This window comes from Ambystoma mexicanum, chromosome 1q (genome assembly GCF_040938575.1).
Source record: "Ambystoma mexicanum isolate Mex_15411 chromosome 1q, UKY_AmexF1_1, whole genome shotgun sequence".
Classification (NCBI taxonomy): Eukaryota; Metazoa; Chordata; class Amphibia; order Caudata; family Ambystomatidae; genus Ambystoma; species Ambystoma mexicanum.
Window position 1 is genome coordinate 1,247,829,297 of NC_090922.1, and position 14,095 is coordinate 1,247,843,391.

General features: G+C 48.4%; 1 protein-coding gene across 13 annotated transcripts in view; it reads right to left on the reverse strand.

Moving 5' to 3' along the window:
• NFIA (nuclear factor I A) overlaps window positions 1-14,095 on the reverse strand; it is a 1,239,884-nt gene that overhangs the window by 288,144 nt on the left and 937,645 nt on the right. For all 13 annotated transcript variants that reach the window (XR_011290794.1, XM_069642058.1, XM_069642053.1 and 10 more), the window contains one exon: window positions 1,238-1,355. Coding sequence is in view for 12 of the 13 variants with exons in the window: in XM_069642058.1 (XP_069498159.1) it covers window positions 1,238-1,355 (118 nt within the window). In the remaining variant the exon portion in view is untranslated. The remainder of the gene's footprint in view (window positions 1-1,237; window positions 1,356-14,095) is intronic.

Sequence of the window (14,095 nt, forward strand, 5' to 3'; positions counted from 1 at the left end):
AATGGTATTAATAAAGCACAATGGCAAATACAAAACCTTACTTGTTCAGAGTACTGAAAATATCACGAAGATTGGTAACCTGCAGGAAAAGAGAAGACATAAGAGTTCCCCTGCACCGCCATCTGAACTCTGGCCAATGGCAGGAGGAGGCTTTTCACAATATATCAGCCATATTGGAACAGGCATCCCTCAGGAGTAAGTTGCCAGTCGGGCATCTTGAAACAGAATCCGAAGAATAACCAGACATCAGTGTACCGGACTCGAGCACTGCTTCTAGAGTTCCTGCCTTTTAATATGGCCATGGTAAAGCAGCACTTGCGTGACCTTGAACCTCATTGCTGACTGTATCGAACACGTACGATGCAAAATATATTCCACAGCTGTTGCCCTCCCTGATCTTCCTCTTTGACTCTCATCCCTAAGGGGTGTAATAAGGAGGACCAGCCGCATCTGCATCACCTCACCCTCCCAAACAGGCACCCCCATCAGGGCCTGGAGTGTTGTCTATGCGCTCGAATGTGAAAGCATCCTGTCCCTTTTTCCTTCGTCATTCTCCCTCTCTATGCCCAGATCCAATCAGTCTTCCACCCAAATGACTGTTCCCTTCCATTCTTCGGTCTCTCTTAGCTGGGTTCCCATTGGTCGCCCTGACAGGACCTGTAATACAGCTCTTAGGCTTAGCTTTGAAAACATTCTGCTGCCTTTCCAACCCCATGGTTTGCAGACGTCCGTAAGGTTGTCCCAACTGACTAGTGCCATTTAGTATCAAACCCCACATGCATACTGTTGACAGAACCCACAGTCAAGCGCCACAGTGACTCCACACCCCTGGGTACTTTGGGACAGCATGGAGGCCAAAGGCGTTGGTCCAGATGTTCTTCTAGGGGAGCCTAGGTTAGGATGACCCCCCGCAAAGCCACTGGAAAGCATTTTGCCTGACTTAGTACTCCCAGAACACTGCTGTTCCTGATGCCCAAGCATGGCAATGGGAAAATCTGGTTGATCTTGAATTCAAATTCCCTTCCCTGAATTTGTGGGACTTTGCTAAAAAGCATCTCTGCCTATCTCCAAAGATGAGAAATGAGCCTAGACGTAGCGGATGGAAAGCATGCCAACTCACAACCCATTACAATGTTTATTCGTAAGCAAAAGAACACACAATAAACTTGTTTGGAAGATTGCCTTTGACATGCCTGGCATGGCATGGCCAATAGAAATGCAGCATTAAGTAGGTTACCTGGTAGAGGACGTGCTGGGTAAAGATCTCCTCATTGCTCCGGGGCTCATGCTGTAATACGAAGAACTTTCCAAATCTGAAAGGGAGAAATTGGGACCCGTGCCTGCAGCTATCGGAGCTGGAGAGAGAAAAGGGAACAAATACGCAGAATAAATAGGCAGTCACTTGTGCTGCAATAAGTAGCTTATTTACTTGTGCTAGATTTTGCTACTGCATCAGTTTTACAAAACCATACATCATGATGAATCTTGAAAACTCTACCAAACTTGTACATTGTTGTAAGTGGCTCGCGCTTTCGCGTGCCTTTGTCTTTTGTCCCATGTGCGTGGAACCTCTCCTAGTTCCACGCTCACCAATAACTCACCAAAGAGGAACCCACCGAGATGGATAAAGGGCTGCACCTCCCCTCAACAGAACTGGAATACATATCGAGGAACAAAACAAAAACAAGAACTCCACCTGCCTCAAGCTGCCCCTTGAGGCCTAGGGCCTGCCACACCCCAGCGTCCCTTGAAACGGATACACCACTGACAACCGAAACCCCTCAGTGCACCTACAACCTTCCACCCTGGTCCGCCACTCCAGGGTACCAGGGCTGCCACCCCCGGGCACTACCCAACCCAAAAGAGAAACCACCGGGCACTAACCCAACTCTAATGAGCACAACAAGCACAAACGACAACATCAGTTCCAACACTCTAAAAATATAGAGAACAGCTTTACCTCCACACACAATCCAACCGCAAGATAACATACACATAAAGTTCCTGTGAGCACACAAGCACACAGGAAGCCTAGTTCCTACTGAAACACCACTACACCCATGGGACCCCTAGTCCCTGCCAACCAACTCCACTACACCCTGGGACCCCTAGTCCCAGCCAAAACACCACTCACCCTGGGACCCCAAGTCCCAGCCAAAACACCACTACACCCTGGGACCCCAAGTCCCTGCCAAGACACGACTACACCAGTGGGACCCTAGTCCCTGCCAAAACACCACTACACCAAAATCACGCTACACCATCCCCTAATGAGACCCCCAGCACCCTTCAGGCTACCACAAAGGACAACTATTAACAAAGTGCAAAATGAAATACACATCACCTTGAAATGGGACCCCTAGAACCTACTAGGCTACCACGGTGGCTACTACAACAGGCACCACCACACACGCACAACCTACATGCGCACTCACACCCAGAATCACACCACAACAACAGCACGCAAATTGTAAAACAACTGTAGCATTTCAAATGAAATATCAGCAGAGCTCTAATAATTGCAATGCTCCAAAAAAAAATAAAAAAAATAAAAACATGACACATAATAATAATATGTTTCTTCGTACACTGGCATGTGTTAAAAACAGAACACTTATTGCATAAAAATAGAAGTAAAAATTGTCAACAAAAAGTCACTGGTAAAAACGCCAGGCAAGTTCAAAGCAAACCAAAGTTCCCACGAATATCAGACAGACCGAATTAAATATTTCCATCGCATCATAAATAAAACATCTCCCGATGGCGTTTCCAAATGCCTCCTGTAAGAAAATATGTTAATGGCACAACAATATAATCAAACAGTTCTGAAACCTCCCTGTAAGGAAGCACGTTAATGGACAACGGCAAGATAATTCAAACATCTACGTTTCATTAAAGAGGCCACAACATGAACATACACACCTACTCTCATCCAAACCGGCCAAACACAAAGAAAACTATTCCTAACATAGGGCCACAACACGAATACACCACTCCACGCACACTGACCCCACAGCTACATGACACCATTACTATATTGCGTAATGGTTCTCTCTGATGTTGGCATTCAAACGCAGTCCTTTCCAAGAGTCACTGCAGACGGAACTAGTGTCCACAGCGTTGTCCTGAACAGCTGCACAAGGGTACACTCCGGACCCTGGCAATCTGCCTCTTTCATCACTTGCAACAGTACCTTGAAGGGAGTCCACTCCCCGCCTACTACCAACGTCCAGACATCCGAAGTGCACTCTCCTGGAAAGGACGTAGAAGCATTAAGTTCCACTTCCTGGATGAAGGAGCTCACGTCAGGCCGCACAGCATGCGTCCACCACGCTGCGCACACCATTACGTTCCATTCTCCGTGATCGGAACGCAGGAACGTATGACAATGCCCCCTCGACGACATCATTATTCATGCAGGACCGAAGGGATAGGATCGCTCCCGGCTCCTCTCCGGCAACCCAGCGTCCAGGCACACACCAACCCGACGGCGGAACCGACCACCTCCAAATGGATAAGACTGGCTACACTGCTTGCCAGATCCTCCACACGGGCTCCTGTTTCCCTCCTCCACACGGGCTCCTGTTTCCACTGGCGAGCGCTGAAAGCCCCAACTCCGCCTGAACCACCCGGCCTCCAGGCGAAAACAGGATCGTTCGATTACTGAAAAAATCAAGCCAAAACCAACGGAGGATTTCAGCTGTAGTATCCCTGCGACCACTAGCTCCAACAGCTCGCAAACGCCGGAAGGCGCAACACGAACCTTCTCAGATGCCTTGAACAAATGGCACTAGACACGGGGACAAGAGGGCTTTCAAGCCCCCCACTACAGGCCAGAAGAGATCACATTAGGGCGCTGCAGGCATCCAGACGGCCTCACGCCCACGCCTCCAGTCCTCAACTCCCCCCGCAAAAGAGCCTGCTCTTGCTGCTCATCGCTCAAGCTCTGGACCCAGGGATGCACTCCCTGCTGCAGACCACCGGAGTTCCACGAACAGTTTCTTTGACCCCTCACCTCCAGGGTCCCGGCTCCCACAGTATAAGAGCTTCTTCTCCCAGCACCACCCGGCCTGCTGGGGTGCAACCTCGGTCCGGACCCCAAGGGCTGCACAGCTGGCTGCTGTACTGGATGTGGACACTTGGAGGGCGGCGTCCTGTTTAACTGCTGTCCCCTCCACGACAGGATAGAAATGTAACGGTTGTAGGATATGTCAGCCCCTCCCCTGCGGCGGGTGTTCTTCCCAAGGAAGGTGCGCTGTTGAGTGTGGGACCAACCAAAAAGAGTGCGTGGGCTACCCTTAGTGTGAATGGAGTTCCCCTTAGTGTGTTGGTCGACACGGGTTCTCCTTATACCAGGGTTTCTCCCGAGCTGTACAAGGCCAAGTTCCATAAAGAGGTATCTGATTTGAGTCCTCCTGACATCAATCCATGTGCGTATGGGCGTGTTCCAATTAAAGTATTTGGATACGACTGGGTTGATATAGAATTTCACGGCCGGAAAACCAGAGGAAAGCTTTATGTAGCTCATAAGGGTGATCCGGTTATTGGGTGGGATGAGCAGGCTGCCCTCGATATAGAGGTTCGCCCGGGTAAAGCTGTTCCTGTTTTGTGTGTGAGCAAAGGAAGGGAAGGTAGTTTGGGTCATGGTAGCTCGTTGACAGCCGAAGTTCTTCAAGAGAAGTTTCCGTCAGTTTTCTCCCCTGTCCTGGGCAAGTTGCAAGGTTTTTCACACAAGATTGTGCTTAAGAGGGGTGCCATCCCCGTTGTGCACAAGGTCAGGTGAGTACCTATCATGGCACGTGAGGCACTCAGGACGGAACTTAACAAACTCATGGAAGCCAGTGTAATTGAGGAGGTGAAGTCCTCAGAGTGGTTAGCCCCTATTGTCTTGGCACGCAAATCCGATGGAGGCATGAGGATGTGTGTCGATCTTAGAGATTTAAATTTCAATTTCTGGATCGACAGACATCCCTTGCCGAATATAAACGAAATGCTTTCGCTTGTGGGAGGGGCGTCTTGTTTCTCCACTCTAGATTTGTCCTCTGCCTATCACCAGGTGGATCTGCACGTCGAATCATGCCCTCTCACCTCATTCATTACCCCGTTCGGAGCTTTTCGTTTCCGGCGGATGCCTTTTGGCTTGGCCTCTGCTTCTGCTGTTTTTCAGCGAGTTATGCAGAAGTTGTTTTGTGGAGTGGATGGGGTGGAGTATTTTCAGGACGATATCTTGGTGTGGGGCAGGTCACGTAAGGAACATGATGAGAGGGTTCTACAAGTCTTAGGCATTTTGGAGAGGAGTGGTCTAACGGTCAAAATGAGTAAGTGTAAAATAGGGGTGGAGAGTGTAACTTATCTGGGACACACTCTTGATGCCAAAGGGACACATCCCAAGGTTGAATTAGTGAAGGCATTGTGTGAGGTGTCTCCACCCACCAGTAAGGACCAGCTAAGGTCGTTTTTGTGGTTGGCTGAATATTACAGCAGGTTCATTCCCACGTACTCCGACAAGACAGTTGCCATGAGAGCTTTGCTCAAAAAGGGTGTTGTTTTGAGTGGTCAGAGTTGTGCCAGCTTGAGTTTGAAGGCTTGAAGGCTCTGGTAGACCAGGCTCCATCTTTAGCTTCCTTTTCTCCCTCAAGGAAGACGGTTTTAACAGTGGATGCTAGTGAGTATGGTGTAGGGGCTGTTCTTGAGCAGTGTTTTGACGGGTCGTATCGCCCCATTGCTTTCGCCTCCAGGGTTCTTAGTGAGACTGAGCGCAGATACGCCGTCATAGAGAGGGAGGCCTTGGCCGCCGTCTGGACATCCAAACATTTCAGAACATTCTTGTGGGGGGTGGAATACACTATGCGCACTGATCACAAGCCCCTGGTGCATGTGTTGACAACTAAGGGATTGTCCCAGGCATCCTCTAGGGTGATGCGTTGGATGGCCGACATGAGGGAGTATATTTTTAGAGTCGAATATATACCTGGCACTAAAAATATTGTTGCGGACTGTCTCTCTCGTTTCCCCCGCACGATATATGCGTGGGAGACCCAACACAGTGCGTGACGGGTGACGAGTGTATGTTGGTGGCCAAGGTGTTTCCGGCCGTCAGTGAGCAGGAGTGGTGTATAGAGTGTGGACGAGATCCGGTATTAAATAGCATTAAAACAGCTCTCGCAACTGGTGTGGGCAAGGACGATTTGAATAAATCGTTCGGTCAGGTGTGGTCTGAGTTGTCGGATGGTCCGTGGGGCATTGCTAGGGGTGCTAGGTTAATACCGCCTGAATGTCTAAAGGCTAAGTTGGTGGAGTTGGCTCATGAGGGGCACATCGGTAGATCCATGACGAAAAGGAGGCTCAGAGAAGGGTATTGGTGGCCCAAGATGGATGAGGAAGTTGAGAGGGTAGTTAAAGATTGTGTGGCCTGTTCCATCAGCGATAAGAGCAAAACAACCTTGCCCCAACCCATTCAACCTGTGGAAGTGCCCCAAGATGTGTGGTCAAAAGTGGCCGTTGACATTATGGGTCCCCTAGACGCTTTGGGTGGAGGTTTGAAGTATTTTGTAGTGTTGGTCGACTACACCTCCAGGTGGGTGGAGGCCACGGCTTTGTCCTCAGTCACCACTGAAAAGGTGATTGATTTCTTGTCATCGGTGTTTGACAGGGAGGGTGTTCCTGCGGGAGTCGTCACCGACAACGGTCCCCAGTTTGTATCGGGTGCCATGCAAGAGTTCTTCTCTAAACTAGGGATTCGTCACCATAGGGTGGCTTTGTACAACACGGAGGCCAACGGGTTAGTGGAGCGGATGAACTGGTTCGTGAAAGGGGCTGTTCAGTTGGCCATCGCCAATGGTTTGCCGTGGTGCAGTGTGGTGTCTGAGGCACTTAAGGGTTATAGGCTTACCCCTTCGTCTTTTACTGGTTTGTCTCCGTTTGAGTTAATGAGGGGTAGGAAACCGGGGTCCAAACTCAGGATAGCCGCTCTTGGGGGTGGTGTACAAACTTGCGTCAACATGCAGGAGGTTCTTGATAGGGTACGTATTAAACAATCCCGATTTTGGGAATCTCAGCTTTGCAAAAGGAAACCCCTGCGTGTGCAAGTTGGTGATTTTGTTGTCGTGAAAAATCCTAGGTTCGTGGCTAAAGGCTGTTCCAAGTTTATGCAGCCGTGTATCGTGACCAAAGTCGGTCGTGGTTATGTTAAACTACAGGATGGTACCAGGTGGAGTTTGAGGCGGGTGGTTCCTGTTAAGGGAAAACTTTGCGGGTACTCAGGACCAGGGTTGTGAGGGGAGCGGGGCCACAAATGGAGATGGTCTCGAGTGTGCGGCTGAGTGTGTGGTTCATATACCGAGCCCTCTGGATGCCAGTAGTGATGTGGTAGTCTCTGGGCAGGCCAATGTGGTGGGTCATGAAAGTGTTGAGGTGTCTTCCACGGGGAGTGAAGGTGTTGCGCCATTTGGTGGGGAGGCGGATGAGTCTTCCGAATGTGATTCTGATAATTTTGCTCTTATCCCGGCTGAGGTGGGGCCAGAGGATGCTGATGAATCTTCAGTGTCTGTTTCGGACAATTCTGTTTTAATTCCAGCCGGGGCTGAACCAAGTGAGGCTTCTTCTCCCGCAGAGGCTTTCAATGACATGAATAACCGCCCTAACAGAATGAAGAAGCTTCCAGCAAAATACAAGGACTTTGTCTTAGACTTTACAGATATTCAACTTTATGTTGTTGTTTTTTTCTTTCTAATGGTTCTTTCTTCACCATTTCCTTATTTTCCTTTTTTTATTTTTCCGTTCTTCCCCTCATTGTGTTTTCCTGTGTGGAAATTTGTGCTCACATGTTTTTGTGGTTTACGGGGGGAGAAGTGTAAGTGGCTCGCGCTTTCGCGTGCCTTTGTCTTTTGTCCCATGTGCGTGGAACCTCTCCTAGTTCCACGCTCGTGGCGGCGGTTGATCTTTGAAGGAGCAGGGAGCTGGGAGGGGATTGATGGTCACGGTGTACGGGTTGAAGAATAAAAAGAGTTGCACAACTTACCCGATTCTTCCGTTATTACATACATCACTGTGCGTGGATACATTTGACCTGCATGACTCTCAAATCGAGAGCAGATGTGGACTGACGAGCTCACAAACTGTGCGTTTCCTCTTCAACCTTTAAAGCACAAACTGCACATAATCTCCAGTTTACTGTAATTTTCAGAGCACTATGACTACCTCGTGCATTACGATTATTCCCTACACTAGATGAGTATCAGGTCTTGTATCCTCACTATCTGCTAGATTATTATTCCCTACACTAGAGGAGTATCAGGTCTTGTGTCCTCACTATCTGAAAGATTATTATTCCCTACACTAGAGGAGTATCAGGTCTTGTGTCCTCACCATTATTCTCTACACTAGAGGAGTATCAGGTCTTGAGACCCTCACTATCTGCTAGATTATTATTCCCTACGATAGAGGAGTATCAGGTCTTGAGACCCTCACTATGTGCTAGATTATTATTCCCTACACTAGAGGAGTATCAGGTCTTGTGTCCCCCACTATCTGAAAGAATATTATTCCCTACACTAGAGGAGTATCAGGTCTTGTGTCCTCACTAACGGCTAGATTTCTTTATGTATTATTTCAGATTTCTTTTTGCTCTCACATCAATCTCTATTTTATGGTTCACTCATCTACTATAAAATGCTCGTAGACACAATATCCCTTTTGGTGGATAAGCGGTCAGCTGATTCCATGCTCCCTTCATCCTTCTGCCTCTAGAATGGCAACATAAGAATCCAGCCGGAGCAGCCTGTATGGCTGAGCAATGACAAAAGTGACAACAGTGGGCACGGTTTCCACAACTCTATATTAGGACCTTCTTAAGTAATGGGTTGGACCAAACGTTTACAGGATTTAGAGAACATACATGGCAAATAATAAATGGTAGCTCAGGAAAACATGGTCAGGATAGGAAAATATAACTGTGGGCTGGATCCGGGTGTTCAACCCCGTGCCATGGCGATGCTCCTAATACAAAAGTTGAAAACCTATTCTTGCAAGTCCTTACGCCTCTGTGAGGCACACTACACTACAAAGAATGTTCAAATGACGTGGCCAACAGAAACTCCAACCCTAAACATAAACACATGTTCCACAATTTGGCAAGCAAATGAGCTCTTTGATTCCTAGTGTAAAATGGCCAGCCCTATCCAAGGACGCAAACAATTCACACTCGGAAGGCTCACTCAGGGGCTACTCAAAATCTGGACTTTTTCAGTCTTCCTGCTTTCCCCAGCACTCAGAAAATCACTCCCAGGTGTCGGGTTCTTCAATTCCTTGAATCAGAGAGGCTCTCTCTGTTTTTGGTTTCTTCAATGCTCACTATTGGTCTTCCCCAGATCCATGCACAATAGGTCTCTCGTCGACCTTGGGTTCCTACAGTATTAACTACAAGGGATCTTTCTGGGACATTGGGTTCAATACGTCTCATTTCCCTATTTCAGGGTGCTTTTCAAGCAGTAACACCTTCCCCTCAGGTTTCCCTCTTCCTGGCACTGGTGTAAGCAGCCACTCCTCTGGATGCAAGGGCCATTTTCTAGCCCCCTCTGAAATACCTTCTGAAAGCTGGGCAAGGTAAGTGCCATCCTCTCCCAGATAGCATGCTCTCGGTGCATCCAGGGCCGGTTGGAGAGTGGACTCGCTTCCCTTCAAGCTCTTTTTCCATTCGTCCTTTGCCCCTTCTTTTGTAGTGCCCCTCTTGGTCCTGGGGATTGGTTGGGGCCTTGTGGCTTTTTGCCACTGGATTTCTGATAGGTAATCTCTCTGTGTGGGTCCCAAAGGATATTGGAACCCTTGATGTGCGTTTGATTGGCATTGCTTAATACTAGATTGCACTGACATGTTCTCTCTGTGTCTATAAACGCATCGGGTAGAGTCACCACCATCCTGAAATCGTTCCAGTTTCTGTATATGCGGCTTTCCACGTGAGCAGGTAGATGATCTGTGTCTTTGACATCAATTCAGGAGCTTCTAGATTGTTTCGATGTGGGCACTGCACTTCAGTTTTTCAACACTGCTCTGGTGGGCTCTGATGTTCCTGGCAGCTCTAACGAGTGGAATGGGTTTTACACCGGACACTGCGTGCTTGTAGCCAGAAAAGCCTACCAGGTGGAGTATCCCAAGAGTCTTGACCTCCCGTTTGGGCAGGTGCCTCCACCACTCCCTCACTGGATTTAGAAGTTGGAGTCTGTAACCCCTTAGTGGGAATAATACTGTGTCTTGATGTGGGTGGGGATCCTGGGAGAGGCCACTCCTTCCACCCTCTGGGAGCACCCTGGGCAACAACTGGTCCAACCCAGTCTTCTGCAGATTGCTCTTCTTATTAAAAGTAGTGTGTGGTCCCAGTGATGTGTAAAGTGCCAACACGTCGTTTCTCTGCTACTTGTTGTTCTGGTTGGTGATGTCACACTACATGTCATATTTCAGGTCATTCGATATCATGTTCTCAGTGTCCTCCTTTGGTCTGTGGGGATTTTGCAGATTTAGGCAGGCAGAGTGGGGGGACTCGGAAGTGAGTCAACACTTTTGAATTCCCCCATCCGCTCTGCACGCCCAAATCAAATACATTCATGCCAGTATGTCTCGGGAGAATAGCTCAGATGCAACGTGCTCGCCTTGGAAGCAAGACACGGATCAACCCAGCTTTGATCCCCGGGCCTGTGCTTAAAAACCTCTGGGCATTAAGGGCGTTATAAATAACCAGTCAATCATATCATGGGACTTTCATGCTAGCAAGAATAAATTGGCTTCCTGTGGAGCTGTGCAGCTGCTAAAAGCTAGGGAGGCCCCAGAAATCCACTGGAAACGCCCCCGCCCCCGCCTTGCATATATGGCAGGAGGCATTAACGTGTGTGCACTATAGTGCACTACAAACAATGCATGTAAACAGTGCAGTAAGTTTGCTGAAAATGTTGGTGGGGGGGGGGTGACATGACATCTAAATGAAAGCAGTCCCTGCCAAATGAATGGGACAAAATGGTGTGCCACAAAAGTTGGGGGTCACAAACACCCTTGGCCCCCCCACTAAAATTACGCCCATGCATGTAAACCTGGGGCCGCTGGGCTTCCATGCTTTGCTAGAGCAAATCAAATTGCAGAGTGGACGTCTGCGCGAGTAAATGCACACATTGGTAGTCGCCACAGTGCAGTTAATTTTGAAATTATCCCCCGAATATGTTCAACTGGAGAATAAAAAAATAAAAATAAATAAATAAAAACTTACCGCTCAAATACAGCCTAAAAACAACCAAAAAGCACTGGCAAAACACTAAACATAAGATTTATAACGGGGAACCTCTTCTCTTCCAGAACCTTCATGCTTGTTACACAACGAGGAAAGTGTTACTTCGTTATGAAATTTATATCTGCTTTTAAGGTTTGAACAAATCAGAAACCTTAATTAAAAGCAATCACCTTCGACCGCAACTTACAGAAATAAGATCCAATTGCTTCATTAGCCTACTCGCACTTTTTACTTTTAAGCAGGAAACAATTAAGTTTACTAAAATTAACTAAGTTTATCGATTTTTGCTTTAGAGGAAAGTACGCTGACAGCGGTCACAAGAAGCTGTAAAACTGATGAATTTGCATGGAAAAGGAAACCGCGGTAAGTAATTTGTGTAAAAGGTTATGCGGGCATGGACTGCTATAATTCAGGCAGCCTGCGGAAGGCAGAATGCTGCAGTGTGCGCAGTTATGGGTAGAAAAATGACCACGCTGCGGGAAGCCTGGCTTGCACGGAAATCCATCACACAGGCCTTCGCTGTACTAGACAACCATACGCCTAGAAGGCTCAAACATTTAGTATTTGCCACTAAACGCATCAGTTCAAATTACATCAAACCACAAACTAGATGTCACACTACAAGATCAAAAATCAGTGCCTGAGCGGTATGCAATGTTATCAAACGGGTTCCAATACAGACCATCTCTCGACCAATCAGACCGATGCAAACACAGTCTATAATCGCTGGTGTAGACCCCGATCTAAACGTTCTGACTGGAGCAGCAGCCTCGAATCATTCACTTTTAAGAGTCACACCTCCAGGTACTAATAGCCCCACAGACGCGGGAGGTCTCGATTGCTTGGGAGGAGGGCCCTTTCCCAATCGGCAGCCCTCAGCTTCACCCAAGACAATCAGCTAGATATTGGGCATTATCCTACAATAATGACCGGCGGTCCCTCACTCTATAAGGATTAACGATCGTGGAAGAGTGGCCCCTGCCACTACTGGGACACAAACTTAGACGCCACCTGGGGGCAGGTGGCACTGCCATACTCTAGTGGGAATCCTGGCATGAGGGCAGGAACCATTAAGAGCAGGAAGATTTTTCTCTTGCCCTAGTAGTTTTCTCCAGGTGCAGACAGGTTCAGCAGCCAAAACATGGCAGCATGCACACGTGTGTCTCACTGCTAACACATTCACATAATTAAGTGTCCAGAAGGATGGGCGTCCTACAGCTCAATTGGGCCAAATACATGAACATTAAGGCACAAGACTCTGGTGCCACTTGGGACAGGGATCCTGCAGGCCCTGGATGCAGTTGGGTTGCTATTGCTGCTGGTTACCCGGACTACACAACAAATCACCTCCCATTGTCATCCATGGGAGGAAGCCTTCCATAGAACTCAGCATTCCACTTTCCCCATAAGACTATGAAACTATGCGTTTCCAGCTGGAATGCCAGCTCGAGCGCTTCAAACCAGTCGCAAATATCCTTCCCCAATCATAAGCCTGTACTAAGTCTTTGGGGATGTGCCGTCGGAGCTTATGCCGGGCACTCTGATTTTAGCCACTACTGCTGCCTGCGCTAGAGGCGACTTGGTTGGCTTCTTTCTTCTCTTCAAGCACCAGCTTGCGCAGCTTTATGGCAGCCCTTTCCTGCTCAATGGTGACTTTGTCCCGCTGTTTCTGTTCCTCTAGCACTAGTCTCCTCTACTCGATTAGGAGCTTTCTTGCCGCTACCTCATTAACAGCTGGAACAATTACTGGGTCCCTTAGAGACTGTGCTGAGGTCTGGGACCTGCGGGATGCTGCACTAGCCCCTGTCCTCACTGATACTCTTGAGTGTTGAGAAACCACACTTGCCCACCGGCGGGATGATTGGAGAGAAACACTGCTCATGCGGTCCTCGCCATTTACCCTCCCCTGCCCCCCGGGAATGTCTTGTCCATTCATGTACACAAGGCCTACCCTGTTGCCTGGGGTCTTCTCTCTAACCGCCCTCTCTTCTACTCAAGCTTGGAAGCTGGTCAGCAACTCAGGTTAATTAACCTTATTGCTGTAGGGAAGTCCCTTCTCTTGACATAAGATGTGCAGGACATCCTTGGTCATGCCTTTTATAGTCTGCATGTCAAGCCCCATGACTATTACTATTACCTAGCAGTGACTAAATGTTGCCTGCAACAGTACTTTTATCGTTGGATGACTACGCTGTGTGCAAGGCTCCACCTGATCCGACCGCTTGCCACCAATGTGACAAATCTAATTCCGGGGCACCAGTGGTCCAGGAATGAAGATCTAAACTCTTAACGAACAATCAACCCCACACCTCTACCAGAAGGGATCAGAACAGATTGGAATATAAGACCTCCTTGTCCAATTTTGGGGAGGTGGACGGAACGGCAGGCTCATCTCTGCAAGGTCATGGATCGTTGGTTAGTTGCACACAGCGAAAATACAATTACTACCCTATCCTAAAAGGGACTTTCCAGTCAAGATTGTCTACACATATCTACTTTATTATTACTACAACAGACAGTTCTAGCACACTACAATTACAACCCACACTGTAAAGGAACACAGATGACAGACAGACAGTTTCACCACCAAAACACCAAAGTGGCAAAGGGTGGTAACTGTCTTGAGGGGCCTTCACAGAAGTACCAGGGGGGCCGAACCAGAATGTACATGGTGCTGAAGAAGTTCTTTGTGCCAGACAGTGCCGAGGCAGTTCTAGGGCACTTCGCAGCCCATGAGACAGAGTTAGTGGCAGGAGACAGCCGTGGGTACCAGGCATCTGCAGGCTATCCGGTGTTGGCGGTTCAGGCCAAGAATTGTTGTCT